Source organism: Ascaphus truei, chromosome 5 (assembly GCF_040206685.1).
Source record: "Ascaphus truei isolate aAscTru1 chromosome 5, aAscTru1.hap1, whole genome shotgun sequence".
In the NCBI taxonomy this organism is placed as follows: Eukaryota; Metazoa; Chordata; class Amphibia; order Anura; family Ascaphidae; genus Ascaphus; species Ascaphus truei.
The window spans coordinates 2,126,180-2,146,798 of NC_134487.1; the positions used below are offsets into that span (position 1 = coordinate 2,126,180).

Below are 20,619 nucleotides of genomic sequence, written 5' to 3' on the forward strand. Positions count from 1 at the left end.
AGAAACACAGTCACCACGCACATACATGTAACAATGACATGGGTTACCACAGAGAAACACAGTCACCACGCACACAAACATGTAACAATGACATGGGTTACTACAGAGAAACACAGTCTCCACGCACACATACATGTAACAATGACATGGGTTACTACAGAGAAACACAGTCTCCACGCACACATACATGTAACAATGACATGGGTTACTACAGAGAAACACAGTCTCCACGCACACATACATGTAACAATGACATGGGTTACTACAGAGAAACACAGTCTCCACGCACACATACATGTAACAATGACATGGGTTACTACAGAGAAACAGTCTCCACGCACACATACATGTAACAATGACATGGGTTACTACAGAGAAACAGTCTCCACGCACACATACATGTAACAATGACATGGGTTACTACAGAGAAACAGTCTCCACGCACATACATGTAACAATGACATGGGTTACCACAGAGAAACATAGTCTCCACGCACACATACATGTAACAATGACATGGGTTACCACAGAGAAACACAGTCTCCACGCACACATACATGTAACAATGACATGGGATACTACAGAGAAACACAGTCTCCACGCACATACATGAAACAATGACATGGGTTACCACAGAGAAACAGTCTCCACGCACACACACATGTAACAATGACATGGGTTACTACAGAGAAACACAGTCTTCACGCACACATACATGTAACAATGACATGGGTTACTACAGAGAAACAGTCTCCACGCACACATACATGTAACAATGACATGGGTTACTACAGAGAAACAGTCTCCACGCACACATACATGTAACAATGACATGGGTTACTACAGAGAAACAGTCTCCACGCACATACATGTAACAATGACATGGGTTACCACAGAGAAACATAGTCTCCACGTACACATACATGTAACAATGACATGGGTTACCACAGAGAAACACAGTCTCCACGCACACATACATGTAACAATGACATGGGATACTACAGAGAAACACAGTCTCCACGCACATACATGTAACAATGACATGGGTTACCGCAGCAGAACAGTCTCCACACACATACATGTAACAATGACATGGGATACCGCAGCAGAACAGTCTCCACGCACATACATGTAACAATGACATGGGTTACCACAGCGGAACAGTCTCCATGCACACATACATGTAACAATGACATGGGTTACCACAGAGAAACACTGTCACCACGCACATACATGTAACAATGACATGTGTTACCGCAGCGGAACACAGTCTCCACGCACATACATGTAACAATGACATGTGTTACCGCAGCGGAACACAGTCTCCACGCACATACATGTAACAATGACATGGGTTACCGCAGCGGAACACAGTCTCCACGCACATACATGTAACAATGACATGTGTTACCGCAGCAGAACAGTCTCCACGCACATACATGTAACAATGACATGGGATACCGCAGCAGAACAGTCTCCACGCACATACATGTAACAATGACATGGGATACCGCAGCAGAACAGTCTCCACGCACATACATGTAACAATGACATGGGTTACCGCAGCGGAACACAGTCTCCACGCACATACATGTAACAATGACATGTGTTACCGCAGCAGAACAGTCTCCACGCACATACATGTAACAATGACATGGGATACCGCAGCAGAACAGTCTCCACGCACATACATGTAACAATGACATGGGATACCGCAGCAGAACAGTCTCCACGCACATATATGTAACAATGACATGGGTTACCACAGAGAAACACAGTCACCACGCACATACATGTAACAATGACATGGGTTACCACAGAGAAACAGTCTCCACGCACATACACTGGCGACACACTTTATTCGAGCTCGGCTAGTCCCACGAATTCGGGTATACCCGGGTGTATTGAGGTTTGTGACTGTTTTCTGCCCGAGTGCATTGAGGTATTTTCCAAGCAGGGATTGAAGAAATTTATTCCCGCTGGCTGCAATACTGCACAGTATATATATATATACTGCATTACAATTCATGAATTTATGCCATCTGGTAGACACGCGAAGCATTGCAGCCTATTAAATTCTAATCATTATCATTTAACTGATCAGCCGCCCGTCAGCCAGGCATGAACCCAGGCTGGGAAGGCAAACGCAACGGGGCTTGCCAGAGGTGAGGAGCGGCTCATTCCAGGTATCTGCCAGGTACATACTGGGTATTTGCTCGAATAAAGTGTGTCGGTGCAGTACATGTAACAATGACATGGGTTACCACAGAGAAACACTGTCACCACGCACATACATGTAACAATGACATGTGTTACCGCAGCGGAACACAGTCTCCACGCACATACATGTAACAATGACATGGGTTACCACAGAGAAACACAGTCACCACGCACATACATGTAACAATGACATTGGTTACCACAGAGAAACACAGTCACCACGCACATACATGTAACAATGACATGGGTTACCACAGAGAAACACAGTCACCACGCACATACATGTAACAATGACATGGGTTACTACAGAGAAACAGTCTCCACACACATACATGTAACAATGACATGTGTTACCGCAGCGGAACACAGTCTCCACACACATACATGTAACAATGACATGGAATACCGCAGCAGAACAGTCTCCACGCACATACATGTTACAATGACATGGGTTACCGCAGCGGAACAAAGTCTCCACGCACATACATGTAACAATGACATGGGATACCACAGAGAAACAGTCTCCACGCACATACATGTAACAATGACATGGGTTACCACAGAGAAACACTGTCACCACGCACATACATGTAACAATGACATGTGTTACCGCAGCGGAACACAGTCTCCACGCACATACATGTAACAATGACATTGGTTACCACAGAGAAACACAGTCACCACGCACATACATGTAACAATGACATGGGTTACCACAGAGAAACACAGTCACCACGCACATATATGTAACAATGACATGGGTTACTACAGAGAAACAGTCTCCACACACATACATGTAACAATGACATGGGTTACCGCAGCGGAACACAGTCTCCACACACATACATGTAACAATGACATGGGATACCGCAGTAGAACAGTCTCCACGCACATACATGTTACAATGACATGGGTTACCGCAGCAGAACAGTCTCCACGCACACACATGTAACAATGACATGCATTACTGCAGCGGAACAAAGTCTCCACGCACATACATGTAACAATGACATGGGTTACCGCAGCAGAACACAGTCTCCACGCACATACATGTAACAATGACATGGGTTACCACAGAGAAACACAGTCTCCACGCACATATATGTAACAATGACATGGGTTACTACAGAGAAACAGTCTCCACGCACATACATGTAACAATGACATGGGTTACCGCGGCGGAACATTCTCCACACACATACATGTAACAATGACATGGGTTACCACAGAGAAACACAGTCTCCACGCACATATATGTAACAATGACATGGGTTACCACAGAGAAACACAGTCACCACGCACATACATGTAACAATGACATGGGTTACCACAGAGAAACACAGTCACCACGCACATACATGTAACAATGACATGGGTTACCACAGAGAAACACAGTCACCACGCACACATACATGTAACAATGACATGGGTTACTACAGAGAAACACAGTCTCCACGCACACATACATGTAACAATGACATGGGTTACTACAGAGAAACACAGTCTCCACGCACACATACATGTAACAATGACATGGGTTACTACAGAGAAACACAGTCTCCACGCACACATACATGTAACAATGACATGGGTTACTACAGAGAAACACAGTCTCCACGCACACATACATGTAACAATGACATGGGTTACTACAGAGAAACACAGTCTCCACGCACACATACATGTAACAATGACATGGGTTACTACAGAGAAACAGTCTCCACGCACACATACATGTAACAATGACATGGGTTACTACAGAGAAACACAGTCTCCACGCACACATACATGTAACAATGACATGGGTTACTACAGAGAAACACAGTCACCACGCACACACATGTAACAATGACATGGGTTACTACAGAGAAACACAGTCTCCACGCACACATACATGTAACAATGACATGGGTTACTGCAGAGAAACACAGTCTCCACGCACACATACATGTAACAATGACATGGGTTACTACAGAGAAACACAGTCTCCACGCACATACATGTAACAATGACATGGGTTACCGCAGCAGAACAGTCTCCACACACACACATGTAACAATGACATGGGTTACCACAGCAGAACAGTCTCCATGCACATACATGTAACAATGACATGGGTTACCACAGAGAAACAGTCTCCACGCACATACACATGTAACAATGACATGGGTTACCGCAGCGGAACAGTCTCCACGCACATACATGTAACAATGACATGGGTTACCGCAGCGGAACACAGTCTCCACGCACATACATGTAACAATGACATGGACGCTGTAGGCAGGCCAGCGTTGTCAGCTCGTGAATACGGCAGCGACGAGATGTGTGCACAGTCCTGGGAAATCCGGAAGGAGACGCCACCGACTGGTGTTTTAGTGCCTTCCAGCGAGAATGTTACCATTCCCTGGCTCTGCCCCATGACGCACCCCGCAACAGGTGACGAACGTCAGCCACAGCCTGCACGCAGGCACTGCCCGCTAGGAAGACTGACACCGCGGGGACCGCCTCCCGGTCCTGCTTCTGTGATGACAGAGGCAGCGCACAGCGCACGCGGAATACGTGCAGACCCGCACGGACACAGGCACTCAAGGGGTTAACGGGATCACTTATTCCACAGCTGCTACGGGCTCGGCTCCTGCCTATCACTATACGGCATTCCTGTTCCCGCGTGTGCTCACCTCCAGCTTTCTGTTCCCGTGTGTGCTCACCTCCAGCTTCCTGTTCCCGCGTGTGCTCACCTCCAGCTTTCTGTTCCCGTGTGTGCTCACCTCCAGCTTCCTGTTCCCGTGTGTGCTCACTTCCAGCTTCCTGTTCCCGCGTGTGCTCACCTCCAGCTTCCTGTTCCCGCGTGTGCTCACCTCCAGCTTCCTGTTCCCGCGTGTGCTCACCTCCAGCTTCCTGTTCCCGCGTGTGCTCACCTCCAGCTTCCTGTTCCCGTGTGTGCTCACCTCCAGCTTCCTGTTCCCGTGTGTGCTCACCTCCAGCTTCCTGTTCCCGTGTGTGCTCACCTCCAGCTTCCTGTTCCCGTGTGTGCTCACCTCAAGCTTCCTGTTCCCGTGTGTGCACACCTCCAGCTTCCTGTTCCCGTGTGTGCTCACCTACAGCTTCCTGTTCCCGTGTGTGCTCACCTCCAGCTTCCTATTCCCGTATATGCTCACCTCCAGCTTCCTGTTCCCACGTGTGCACACCTCCAGCTTCCTGTTCCCGCGTGTGCTCACCTCCAGCTTCCTGTTCCCGCGTGTGCTCACCTCCAGCTTCCTGTTCCCACGTGTGCTCACCTCCAGCTTCCTGTTCCCGCGTGTGCTCACCTCCAGCTTCCTGTTCCCGCGTGTGCTCACCTCCAGCTTCCTGTTCCCGTGTGTGCTCACCTCCAGCTTCCTGTTCCCGCGTGTGCTCACCTCCAGCTTCCTGTTCCCACGTGTGCTCACCTCCAGCTTCCTGTTCCCGTGTGTGCTCACCTCCTGCTTCCTGTTGCCGTATTGTTCCTTGTATTTTGACCTCTGCTTGCACCCGGACTCCCGACTTCTCTGACCCCTGGACCACGGCTACGGACACGATTATTCTTCTCTCTCTACCCCTGGACCCCGGCACCGCACCAACGACCATCCGATCTCTCCTCTCCTTGACCACGGCAAGTACCGAGACCACTCTGACCTCTCCGACCCTGACCCGGCTACACGGCTAGCACTCTGCCCTCTGGACGTGCCTGCTCGGTGGCTATCAATATCCCCACCTCGCGGCCCCGCCTTGTTTGTGGTGAGCACTCGTGACAGACGCAGGGATCTCCCTAAAGAGGTTCTCCCTGATCCTTCCTCTTGCAGTGTCCTCTGGGACAAGACGGAGCAAGGCCTGGCTCCAGGACTGGACTTCACACTGACATAGAACAGCACTTATCCGGAGACTAAATCAGGGGCCTCCCTGCCCACCTCTTATACCCCATGGCACAGTATGGCTACATTCAGGGGGAAACATTGGCAGGTGTTTCAAACATGACCCAGCCCCTGATTGGTGGGTGGAAAAGCAACATCAAAAAGAGATACATGAGACTGGCTCCTGGGAAAGGTCACAGAGACTCCTGGGAAAGGTCACAGAGGCTCCTGGGAAAGGTCACATAGACTCCTGGGAAAGGTCACAGAGGCTCCTGGGAAAGGTCACAGAGGCTCCTGGGAAAGGTCACAGAGGCTCCTGGGAAAGGTCACAGAGACTCCTGGGAAAGGTCACAGAGACTCCTGGGAAAGGTCACAGAGACTCCTGGGAAAGGTCACAGAGACTCCTGGGAAAGGTCACAGAGGCTCCTGGGAAAGGTCACATAGACTCCTGGGAAAGGTCACAGAGACTCCTGGGAAAGGTCACAGAGACTCCTGGGAAAGGTCACAGAGACTCCTGGGAAAGGTCACAGAGACTCCTGGGAAAGGTCACAGAGGCTCCTGGGAAAGGTCACATAGACTCCTGGGAAAGGTCACAGAGGCTCCTGGGAAAGGTCACAGAGGCTCCTGGGAAAGGTCACAGAGACTCCTGGGAAAGGTCACAGAGGCTCCAGGGAAAGGTCACAGAGGCTCCAGGGAAAGGTCACAGAGACGGCAGCGCCCCAGCTGCACACAACATTAACCCCTGGTGCCTGAAGTGCTGGAACCAGGCTTACAATACACATACAGTATATATACACCCAATACAGAGGTATATACACCCAATACAGAGGTATATACACCCAATACAGAGGTATATACACCCAATACAGAGGTATATACACCCAATACAGAGGTATATACACCCAATACAGAGGTATTACTGACAGGTAGGGGTAACGGCGGCTCAACCTTTATTTAAAGCTGTCACATTTACCCCGACCGTCACACCCTCTGTCAAATGTGATTGGCCAGAGGGGGGGGGGGGGGGGGGGTGTTAGGCCAATCAGAAGGCACCCGGCTTATTCCCGTAGCTGATTCCAGTTGTTGGTGATCAGGATGCGAGAGACAGATAACATACGTCTATTTATTATACCAACATCAAAGTAAAGTGACAAATACAGTGTAAATAATCAGTATACACTACAGTATATAGCAAATACAATGTGAATAATCAATATACACTACAGTATATAGCAAATACAATGTGAATAATCAATATACACTACAGTATATAGCAAATACAATGTGAATAATCAATATACACTACAGTATATAGCAAATACAATGTGAATAATCAATATACACTACAGTATATAGCAAATACAATGTGAATAATCAATATACACTACAGTATATAGCAAATACAATGTAAATAATCAATATACACTACAGTATATAGCAAATACAATGTGAATAATCAATATACACTACAGTATATAGCAAATACAATGTGAATAATCAATATACACTACAGTATATAGCAAATACAATGTGAATAATCAATATACACTACAGTATATAGCAAATACAATGTGAATAATCAATATACACTACATATATAGCAAATACAATGTAAATAATCAATATACACTTCAGTATATAGCAAATACAATGTAAATAATCAATATACACTACAGTATATAGCAAATACAATGTAAATAATCAATATACACTACAGTATATAGCAAATACAATGTAAATAATCAATAAACACTACATATATAGCAAATACAATGTAAATAATCAATATACACTTCAGTATATAGCAAATACAATGTAAATAATCAATATACACTACAGTATATAGCAAATACAATGTAAATAATCAATATACACTACATATATAGCAAATACAATGTAAATAATCAATATACACTACAGTATATAGCAAATACAATGTAAATAATCAATATACACTACATATATAGCAAATACAATGTGAATAATCAATATACACTACAGTATATAGCAAATACAATGTAAATAATCAATATACACTACAGTATATAGCAAATACAATGTAAATAATCAATATACACTACAGTATATAGCAAATACAATGTAAATAATCAATATACACTACATATATAGCAAATACAATGTAAATAATCAATATACATTTCAATATATAGCAAATACAATGTAAATAATCAATATACACTACAGTATATAGCAAATACAATGTAAATAATCAATATACACTACAGTATAGAGCAAATACAATGTAAATAATCAATATACACTACATACAGTATATAGCAAATACAATGTAAATAATCAATATACACTTCAGTATATAGCAAATACAGTGTAAATAATCAATATACACTACAGTATATAGCAAATACAATGTAAATAATCAATATACACTACATATATAGCAAATACAATGTAAATAATCAATATACACTTCAGTATATAGCAAATACAATCTAAATAATCAATATACACTACAGTATATAGTAAATACAATGTAAATAATCAATATACACTACAGTATATAGCAAATACAATGTAAATAATCAATATACACTACAGTATATAGCAAATACAATGTAAATAATCAATATACACTACAGTATATAGCAAATACAATGTAAATAATCAATATGCACTACAGTATATAGCAAATACAATGTAAATAATCAATATACACTACAGTATATAGCAAATACAATGTAAATAATCAATATACACTTCAGTATATAGCAAATACAATGTGAATAATCAATATACACTACATATATAGCAAATACAATGTAAATAATCAATATACACTACATATATAGCAAATACAATGTAAATAATCAATATACTGTACACTACATATATAGCAAATACAATGTAAATAATCAATATACATTTCAATATATAGCAAATACAATGTAAATAATCAATATACACTACAGTATATAGCAAATACAATGTAAATAATCAATATACACTACAGTATATAGCAAATACAATGTAAATAATCAATATACACTACATACAGTATATAACAAATACAATGTAAATAATCAATATACACTTCAGTATATAGCAAATACAATGTAAATAATCAATATACACTACAGTATATAGCAAATACAATGTAAATAATCAATATACACTACATATATAGCAAATACAATGTAAATAATCAATATACACTTCAGTATATAGCAAATACAATGTAAATAATCAATATACACTACAGTATATAGTAAATACAATGTAAATAATCAATATACACTACAGTATATAGCAAATACAATGTAAATAATCAATATACACTACAGTATATAGCAAATACAATGTAAATAATCAATATACACTACAGTATATAGCAAATACAATGTAAATAATCAATATACACTACAGTATATAGCAAATACAATGTAAATAATCAATATACACTACAGTATATAGCAAATACAATGTAAATAATCAATATACACTTCAGTATATACTGTAGCAAATACAATGTGAATAATCAATATACACTACAGTATATAGCAAATACAATGTAAATAATCAATATACACTACAGTATATAGCAAATACAATGTAAATAATCAATATACACTACAGTATATAGCAAATACAATGTAAATAATCAATATACACTACATATATAGCAAATACAATGTAAATAATCAATATACACTTCAGTATATAGCAAATACAATGTAAAGACAGGGTAGGAACGGACCGAACGAGAGAGGAAATGTTTAGAGCACAAAGTGTAAAGCAAATATATATATATATATATAAATCACTTTGGGAGAGAGAAATAAAAATAAAACTGAAAATAGGGTCATGAAAACGCTCGTCATAACTTGCACTACAAGGCGTAGGAGACAATATAACCAGCATAAAAGTGCTGAGGAGACGTAAGGCGGGTGGGTTCAAGGTAAGGGCTCACTCACTCCGGCCTGGAAAAGGGTTACTGTACTTACAAGGTAAGGGCTCACTCACTCTGGCCTGGGCAGGGGTTACTGTACTTACAAGGTAAGGGCTCACTCACTCCGGCCTGGGAAGGGGTTACTGTACTTACAAGGTAAGGGCTCACTCACTCCGGCCTGGAAAAGTCTTACTGTACTTACAAGGTAAGGGCTCACTCACTCTGGCCTGGGAAGGGGTTATTGTACTTACAAGGTAAGGGCTCACTCACTCCGGCCTGGAAAAGGGTTACTGTACTTACAAGGTAAGGGCTCACTCACTCTGGCCTGGGAAAGGGTTACTGTACTTACAAGGTAAGGGCTCACTCACTCTGGCCTGGGAAAGGGTTACTGTACTTACAAGGTAAGGGCTCACTCATGCCGGCCTGGGAAGGGGTTATTGTACTTACATGGTAAGGGCTCACTCACTCTGGCCTGGGAAGGGGTTATTGTACTTACAAGGTAAGGGCTCACTCACTCTGGCCTGGGAAAGTCTTACTGTACTTACAAGGTAAGGGCTCACTCACTCCGGCCTGGGAAGGGGTTACTGTACTTACAAGGTAAAGGCTCACTCACTCCGGCCTGGGAAGGGGTTACTGTACTTACATGGTAAGGGCTCACTCACTCTGGCCTGGGAAGGGGTTATTGTACTTACAAGGTAAGGGCTCTCTCACTCTGGCCTGGGAAAGTCTTACTGTACTTACAAGGTAAGGGCTCACTCACTCCGGCCTGGGAAGGGGTTACTGTACTTACAAGGTAAAGGCTCACTCACTCCGGCCTGGGAAGGGGTTACTGTACTTACAAGGTAAGGGCTCACTCACTCTGGCCTGGGAAGGGGTTACTGTACTTACAAGGTAAGGGCTCACTCTGGCCTGGGAAGGGGTTATTGTACTTACAAGGTAAGGGCTCACTCACTCTGGCCTGGGAAGGGGTTATTGTACTTACAAGGTAAGGGCTCTCTCACTCTGGCCTGGGAAAGTCTTACTGTACTTACAAGGTAAGGGCTCACTCACTCCGGCCTGGGAAGGGGTTACTGTACTTACAAGGTAAAGGCTCACTCACTCCGGCCTGGGAAGGGGTTACTGTACTTACAAGGTAAGGGCTCACTCACTCTGGCCTGGGAAGGGGTTACTGTACTTACAAGGTAAGGGCTCACTCTGGCCTGGGAAGGGGTTATTGTACTTACAAGGTAAGGGCTCACTCACTCTGGCCTGGGAAGGGGTTACTGTACTTACAAGGTAAGGGCTCACTCACTCCGGCCTGGGAAGGGTTACTGTACTTACAAGGTAAGGGCTCACTCACTCCGGCCTGGGAGGGGTTATTGTACTTACAAGGTAAGGGCTCACTCCAGCCTGGGAGGGGTTATTGTACTTACAAGGTATGGGCTCACTCACTCCGGCCTGGGAAGGGGTTATTGTACTTACAAGGTAAGGGCTCACTCACTCTGGCCTGGGAAGGGGTTATTGTACTTACAAGGTAAGGGCTCACTCACTCTGGCCTGGGAAAGGGTTACTGTACTTACAAGGTAAGGGCTCACTCACTCCGGCCTGGGAAGGGGTTACTATACTTACAAGGTAAGGGCTCACTCACTCTGGCCTGGGAAGGGTTACTGTACTTTACAAGGTAAGGGCTCACTCACTCCGGCCTGGGAGGGGTTATTGTACTTACAAGGTAAGGGCTCACTCCGGCCTGGGAGGGGTTATTGTACTTACAAGGTAAGGGCTCACTCACACCGGCCTGGGAGGGGTTATTGTACTTACAAGGTAAGGGCTCACTCACTCTGGCCTGGGAAGGGGTTATAGTACTTACAAGGTAAGGGCTCACTCACTCCAGCCTGGGAAGGGGTTATTGTACTTACAAGGTAAGGGCTCACTCACTCCGGTCTGGGAAGGGGTTACTGTACTTACAAGGTAAGGGATCACTCACTCCGGCCTGGGAAGGGGTTACTGTACTTACAAGGTAAGGGCTCACTCACTCCGGCCTGGGAAGGGGTTATTGTACTTACAAGATAAGGGCTCACTCCGACCTGGGAAGGGGTTATTGTACTTACTAGGTAAGGGCTCACTCACTCCGGCCTGGGAAGGGGTTATTGTACTTACAAGGTAAGGGCTCACTCCAGCCTGGGAAGGGGTTATTGTACTTACGAGGTAAGGGCTCACTCACTCCGGCCTGGGAAGGGTTAGTGTACTTACAAGGTAAGGGCTCACTCCGGCCTGGGAAGGGGTTACTGTACTTACGAGGTAAGGGCTCACTCACTCCGGCCTGGGAAGGGGTTATTGTACTTACAAGGTAAGGGCTCACTCCGGCCTGGGAAGGGGTTACTGTACTTACAAGGTAAGGGCTCACTCACTCTGGCCTGGGAAGGGGTTATTGTACTTACAAGGTAAGGGCTCACTCACTCTGGCCTGGGAAGGGGTTATTGTACTTACAAGGTAAGGGCTCACGCACTCCGGCCTGGGAGGGGTTATTGTACTTACAAGGTAAGGGCTCACTCCGGCCTGGGAAAGGGTTATTGTACTTACAAGGTAAGGGCTCACTCACTCCGGCCTGGGAGGGGTTATTGTACTTACAAGGTAAGGGCTCACTCCGGCCTGGGAAGGGGTTATTGTACTTACAAGGTAAGGGCTCACTCACTCCGGCCTGGGAAGGGGTTATTGTACTTACAAGGTAAGGGCTCACTCACTCTGGCCTGGGAAGGGGTTACTGTACTTACAAGGTAAGGGATCACTCACTCCAGCCTGGGAAGGGGTTACTGTACTTACAAGGTAAGGGCTCACTCACTCCGGCCTGGGAAGGGGTTATTGTACTTACAAGGTAAGGGCTCACTCACACCGGCCTGGAAAGGGGTTATTGTACTTACAAGGTAAGGGCTCACTCACTCTGCCCTGGGAAGGGGTTACTGTACTTACAAGGTAAGGGCTCACTCTGGCCTGGGAAGGAGTTATTGTACTTACAAGGTAAGGGCTCACTCACTCCGGCCTGGGAAGGGGTTACTGTACTTACAAGGTAAGGGCTCACTCACTCCGGCCTGGGAAGGGGTTATTGTACTTACAAGGTAAGGGCACACTCACTCCGGTCTGGGAAGGGGTTACTGTACTTACAAGGTAAGTGCTCACTCACTCCGGCCTGGGAAGGGGTTACTGTACTTACAAGGCAAGGGCTCACTCACTCCGGCCTGGGAAGGGGTTACTGTACTTAAAAGATAAGGGCTCACTCTGGCCTTGGAAGGGGTTATTGTACTTACAAGGTAAGGGCTCACTCACTCTGGCCTGGGAAGGGGTTACTGTACTTACAAGGTAAGGGCTCACTCACTCTGGCCTGGGAAGTGGTTATTGTACTTACAAGGTAAGGGCTCACTCACTCTGGCCTAGGAAGGTGTTACTGTACTTACAAGGTAAGGGCTCACTCACTCCGGCCTGGGAAGGGTTACTGTACTTACAAGGTAAGGGCTAACTCCGGCCTGGGAAGGGGATATTATACTTACAAGGTAAGGGCACACTCACTCCAGCCTGGGAAGGGGTTATTGTACTTACAAGGTAAGGGCTTACTCACTCCGGCCTGGGAAGGGGTTACTGTACTTACAAGGTAAGGGCTCACTCACTCCGGCCTGGGAAGGGGTTACTGTACTTACAAGGTAAGGGCTCACTCACTCCGGCCTGGGAAGGGGTTACTGTACTTGTAAGGTAAGGGCACACTCACTCTGGCCTGGGAAGCTGGTACTGTACTTACAAGGTAAGGGCTCACTCACTCCAGCCTGGGAAGGGTTTATTGTACTTACAAGTTAAGGGCTCACTCACTCCAGCCTGGGAAGGGGTTATTGTACTTACAAGGTAAGGGCTCACTCACTCCGGCCTGGGAAGGGGTTACTGTACTTGTAAGGTAAGGGCACACTCACTCTGGCCTGGGAAGCTGTTACTGTACTTACAAGGTAAGGGCTCACTCACTCCGGCCTGGGAAGGGGTTATTGTACTTACAAGGTAAGGGCTCACTCACGCCGGCCTGGGAAGGGGTAATTGGACTTACAAGGTAAGGGCTCACTCACTCCGGCCTGGGAAGGGGTTTTTGACTTACAAGGTAAGGGCTCACTCACGCCGGCCTGGGAAGGGGTTATTGTACTTATATGGTAAGGGCTCACTCACTCTGGCCTGGGAAGGGGTTACTGTACTTCCAAGGTAAGGGCTCACTCTGGCCTGGGAAGGGGTTATTGTACTTACAAGGTAAGGGCTCACTCTGGCCTGGGAAGGGTTTATTGTACTTACAAGGTAAGGGCTCACTCACTCCAGCCTGGGAAGGGGTTATTGTACTTACAAGGTAAGGGCTCACTCACTCCGGCCTGGGAAGGGGTTACTGTACTTGTAAGGTAAGGGCACACTCACTCTGGCCTGGGAAGCTGTTACTGTACTTACAAGGTAAGGGCTCACTCACTCCGGCCTGGGAAGGGGTTATTGTACTTACAAGGTAAGGGCTCACTCACTCCGGCCTGGGAAGGGGTTATTGTACTTACAAGGTAAGGGCTCACTCACTCCGGCCTGGGAAGGGGTAATTGGACTTACAAGGTAAGGGCTCACTCGCTCCGGCCTGGGAAGGTGTTTTTGACTTACAAGGTAAGGGCTCACTCACGCCGGCCTGGGAAGGGGTTATTGTACTTATATGGTAAGGGCTCACTCACTCTGGCCTGGGAAGGGGTTACTGTACTTCCAAGGTAAGGGCTCACTCTGGCCTGGGAAGGGGTTATTGTACTTACAAGGTAAGGGCTCACTCCGGCCTGGGAAGGGATTACTGTACTTACAAGGTAAGGGCTCACTCACTCCGGCCTGGGAAGGGGTTATTGTACTTACAAGGTAAGGGCTCACTCACTCTGGCCTGGGAAGGGGTTACTGTACTTACAAGGTAAGGGCTCACTCACTCCGGCCTGGGAAGGGGTTACTGTACTTACAAGGTAAGGGCTCACTCACTACGGCCTGGGAAGGGGTTACTGTACTTCCAAGGTTAGGGCTCACACACTCCGGCCTGGGAAGGGGTTACTGTACTTACGAGGTAAGGGCTCACTCTCGCCAGCCTGGGAAGGGGTTATTGTACTTACAAGGTATGGGCTCACTCACTCCGGCCTGGGAAGGGGTTATTGTACTTACAAGGTAAGGGCTCACTCACTCCGGCCTGGGAAGGGGATATTATACTTACAAGGTAAGGGCTGACTCACTCCGGCCTGGGAAGAGGTCATTGGACTTACAAGGTAAGGGCTCACTCACTGCGGCCTGGGAAGGGGTTATTGTACTTATATGGTAAGGGCTCACTCACTCTGGCCTGGGAAGGGGTTACTGTACTTACAAGGTAAGGGCTCACTCTGGCCTGGGAAGGGGTTATTGTACTTACAAGGTAAGGGCTCACTCACTCCGGCCTGGGAAGGGGTTACTGTACTTACAAGGTAAGGGCTCACTCACTCCGGCCTGGGAAGGGGTTATTGTACTTACAAAGTAAGGGCTCACTCACTCCAGCCTGGGAAAGGGTTACTGTACTTACAAGGTAAGTACTCACTCATTACGGCCTGGGAAGGGGTTACTGTACTTACAAGGTAAGGGAACACACACTCCAGCCTGGGAAGGGGTTATTGTACTTACATGGTAAGGGCTCACTCACTCCGGCCTGGGAAGGGGTTATTGTACTTATGAGGTAAGGGCTCACTCGCTCCGAACTGGGATGGGGTTATTGTACTTACTAGGTAAGGGCTCACTCACTCCGGCCTGGGAGCGGTTATTGTACTTACATGGTAAGGGCTCACTCACTCCAGCCTGGGAAGTGGTCCTTGTACTTACAAGGTAAGGGCTCACTCACTCCGGCCTGGGAAGGGGTCATTGTACTTACAAGGTAAGGGCTCACGCACTCCGGCCTGGGAAGGGGTCATTGTACTTACAAGGTAAGGGCTCACTCACTCCGGCCTGGGAAGGGGTCATTGTACTTACAAGGTAAGGGCTCAAACATTTTGTGCTCCTTGTTTGTCCAATCGTCATTAATTATTTTGTCCCGGCAGCATGTCTCCACCCCCTCGCCCACCCCACCCCAGGAGCCAAGAAGAGAGAGGCACTCAGAAAGGTCGTCAGTGAATACCCCATACCACACACTGGCAGCAGGACCCCTTACACACCCATGTCCTAGGGCCACAAGACAGACTGGCAAATGTCCTGGATACATATACTGTATTAGGCGATAGCTGGTACCCTAGTCTTAGCCCAGCCGTACCGAGCAATCCTGAATTAATTTGGTTTGCATTTTTAGCAGGTAAGAATCCAATTGCTGTGTGATAAGGTGAGGTGTACACCAGTGGAACTAGGTTTAATGTAACACCCTGCAGCCGGCATTAATTACCCTCTTATTGGAAGAAAACTCCTCAGAATGGAATCATTGGAATGGTATAGTGGTAGGGATGCTGGATTCAGCACCATTTGGACGGACAGCTCCCTACTCTCCATAGTGTGTGTTACTGTGTGTTATAAGCATAGTATGTCACTGTCTGTTATAAACAGTGTGTGTTATGAACATAGTGTGTATGTATCACTGTTATGTGCAGTGGATGTCACAGTGTTGTGAGCATGTAGTGTGTATGTCACTGGGCTGTGAGCATGCAATGTGTGTGTGTGTGGTGTCACTGTGTTGTGAGCTTTCAGTGTGTGTGTCACAGTGCTGGTAGCATGCAGTTTGTGTGTGTGTATCACTGTGTTGTGAGCGTGCAGTGTGTGTGTTTCACTGTGTTGTGAGCATACTGTGTTGTGAGCATGCAGTGTATGTGTGTGTGATAGTGTTGTGAGCATGCAGTGTGTGTGCATGTCACTGTGTTGTGAGCTTGCAGTGTATGTGTGTCACAGTGTTTTGAGCATACAGTGTGTAACAGTGTTTTGAGCTTGGAGTGTGTGTGCCAGTGTTTTGAGCATGCAGTGTGTGTGTCACTGTGTTGTGAGCATGCAGTGTGTGTCAGTGTTGTGAGCTTGCAATGTGTGTGTGTGTGTGTGTTTCAGTGTTGTGAGCATGCAGTGTGTGTGTCACTGTGTTGTGAGCATGCAGTGTGTGGGTATGTGTGTCACTGTGTTGTGAGCATGCAGTGTGTATGCCAAAGTGTTGTGATCTTGCAGTGCGTGTCACAGTGTTGTGAGCTTGCAGTGTGTGTGTGTGTCACTGTGTTGTGAGCATGTAGTGTGTGTGTCACAGTGTTGTGAGAATGCAGTGTGTGTCACAGTGTTGCGAGCATGCGGTGTGTGTGTGTGTGTGTCACAGTGTTGTGAGCATGCAGTGTGTGTGTCACTGTTTTTCTCAGCACTGCAGGGCTGGACAGCTCCCTGCTGAATATGCAAATTTTCTCGTATCAAAAAAGTTTTATCTCCTCTCTCTCCCATCTCTCCTTTCTCTCCCCACCCATCTCTCCTCTCTCTCCCCACCCATCTCTCTTCTCTCTCCCCACCCATCTCTCCTATCTCTCCCCACCCATCTCTCCTCTCTCTCCCCACCCATCTCTCTTCTCTCTCCCCACCCATCTCTCTTCTCTCTCCCCACCCATCTCTCGTCTCTCTCCCCACCCATCTCTCTTCTCTCTCCCCACCCATCTCTCTTCTCTCTCCCCAACCATCTCTCTTCTCTCTCCCCACCCATCTCTCCTCTCTCTCACCACCCATCTCTCCTCTTTCTCTCACCACCCATCTCTCCTCTTTCTCTCACCACCCATCTCTCCTCTTTCTCTCACCACCCATCTCTCCTCTTTCTCTCACCACCCATCTCTCCTCTTTCTCTCAACACCCATCTCTCCTCTTTCTCTCCCCACCCATCTCTCGTCACTGTGTTGTGAGCATGGAGTGTGTATGTCACTGGGCTGTGAGCATGCAGTGTGTGTCACTGTTGTGAGCATGCAGTGTGTGTCACTGTTGTGAGCATGCAGTGTGTGTGTGTGTGTGTGTGTGTGTGTGTGTGTGTGTGTGTGTGTGTGTGTGTGTGTGTGTGTGTGTGTGTGTGTGTGTGTGTGTGTGTGTGTGTGTGTGTGACTGTGTTGTGAGCTTTCAGTGTGTGTGTCATAGTGTTATGAGCATGCAGTGTGTCACAGTGTTGTGCGCATGCAGTAAGTGTGTGTCACTGTGTTGTGAGCATGCAGTGTGGGTGTGTGTGTCACTGTGTTGTGAGCTTGCAGTGTATATGTGTCACAGTGTTGTGAGCATACAGTGTGTGTGTCACAGTATTGTGAGCATGCAGTGTGTGTCACTGTGTTGTGAGCATGCAGTGTGTGTCACGGTGTTGTGAGCATGCAGTGTGTGTGCCACAGTGTTGGGAGCATGCAGTGTGCGTGTCACTGTGTTGTGAGCATGCAGTGTGTGTGTGTGTCACGGTTGTGAGCATGCAATGTGCGTGTCTGTGTTGTGAGCATGCAGTGTGTGTGTCACTGTGTTGTGAGCATGCAGTGTGTGTGTCACAGTGTTGTGAGCATGCAGTGTGTGTGCCACAGTGTTGGGAGCATGCAGTGTGCGTGTCACCGTGTTGTGAGCATGCAGTGTGTGTGTGTGTGTCACCGTGTTGTGAGCTTGCAGTGAGTGTGTCACTGTTTCTCTCAGCACTGCAGGGCTGGACAGCTCCCTGCTGAATATGCGAATATTCTTGTGTCAAACAGTTTTATCTCCGCTTCTCCCATCTCTCCTCTCTCTCCCTCCACCCATCTCTCCTCTCTCTCCCCCCACCCATCTCTCCTCTCTCTCCCCCCATCCATCTCTCCTCTCTCTCCCCCCATCCATCTCTCCTCTCTCTCCCCCCACCCATCTCTCCTCTCTCTCCCCCCACCCATCTCTCCTCTCTCTCCCCACCCATCTCTCCTTTCTCTCCCCACCCATCTCTCTTCCCTCTCCCCACCCATCTCTCCTCTCTCTCTCCCCCCACCCATCTCACCCCTCTCTCTCCCCACACATCTCTCCACGCTCTCGCCCCACCCTCCCTCTCACCCACACCCTTCTTCTCACCCACACCCTCCCTCTCTCCTTTCTCTTCTACTCCTTCTCTCTACCTCTTCACTGTGCCTCTCTGTCCCTCTCCCCCTCCCTTCTCCTGTCCCTCTCCCCCTCCCTTCTCCTCTCCCCTCCCCCTGTCTGTGTATTGGTTGATGCCTCCTGCAGTCTCTCTTGGATGTGACTGCATCAAAACGCAGGAATCCATCGCAGTCAGGAGAGAGACGGCAGTGATTGTAAGAGACAGCCCAACCGAGCCCCACTGTCTGAAAGAGACTGAGCAGGACAGACAGACAGTCACAAACAGCAGCTTTCTGAGCAATACACCAAAGGGACAGGGGAGTGAGGGGGAGGGCATAGAGATTGGAGGGGAGAGGAGGGGGGACGGGACAAAGACATAGAGATAGGAGGGGAGATCATCCATGGCAGAGATGCCTGACCTCCTGAATCTCTCTTATTTTCCTCTTTCTGCTACTGTCTCTGTGTGACTGCCTTTAAACACTGTTTTGTGAGGTCTCTGCTGCAGTCTCACTGATCTCCAAGCTGTCTCTGTGTATGAGCTGTAGTCTCTCTGATCCCCGGAGCTGTCTCTGTGTATGAGCTGTAGTCTCTCTGATCCCCGGAGCAGTCTCTGTGTATGAGCTGCGGTCTCTCTGATCCCCGAAGCAGTCTCTCACTCTTTGGCTGAAGATGGCGGATCGAGCTGAGATATTTTCTCTCTCTACCTTCCACTCCCTCTCTCCCCCCGGCTGCAGGTGAGAGCACATGGCATGAGACATGACCATTCAACACGGGACATGACCATACAGCACGGGACATGACCTTGCAACACGGGACATGATCATGCAACATGGGACATGATGATGCAACACGGGACATGGCCATACAACACGGGACATGGCCATACAACACGGGACATGGCCATACAACACTGGACATGAACATCCAACACGGGACATGAACATCCAACACGGGACATGACCATCCAACACGGGACATGACCATCCAACACGGGACATGACCATCCAACACGGGACAGTACCATCCAACACGGGACAGTACCATCCAACACGGGACAGTACCATCCAACACGGGACAGTACCATCCAACACGGGACAGTACCATCCAACACGGGACATGACCATCCAACACGGGACATGACCATCCAACACACTACTTGACCATTCAACACGGGACATTAGCATACAACACGGGACATGAGCATACAACACGGGAAAGTACCATACAACACGGGACATGAGCATACAACACAGGACAGTACCATACAACACGGGACAGTACCATACAACACGGGACAGTACCATACAACACGGGACATGATCATCCAACACGGGACATGACTGTAGAACAGAGGAACCGTGCATACAACAGTGTGTTTGTGTATGTGTGTTTCTCTGTGTGTCTCTATGTGCCTGTGTGTGCTTGTGTTTGTATTAACGTGCCTTTTGTACAGTATGTCTGTGTGCAGGCTGTGAGTGTATTATGTTACCTATTTGTGACTATGTTTTTAAGTTACTGTCCCACCAGACACCATACATTCTGTCCCTGCCCCCCTGTGTCACTGCCCCTGCTGTCACT

At 47.1% G+C, this 20,619-nt stretch overlaps 1 protein-coding gene across 2 annotated transcripts in view; it reads left to right on the top strand.

The window, feature by feature from the left end:
- The first annotated feature begins 19,020 nt into the window (after positions 1-19,020).
- The window catches only part of MAPK8IP2 (mitogen-activated protein kinase 8 interacting protein 2), a 174,757-nt gene continuing 173,158 nt past the window's right edge, over positions 19,021-20,619 (top strand). Inside the window, exon 1 of one of the 2 annotated variants that reach the window (XM_075599235.1) lies at positions 19,021-19,775. In XM_075599235.1, the coding sequence (XP_075455350.1) occupies positions 19,711-19,775 (65 nt within the window). In that variant the 5' untranslated portion in view covers positions 19,021-19,710. The remainder of the gene's footprint in view (positions 19,776-20,619) is intronic. The other variant, XM_075599236.1, reaches the window with a different exon arrangement.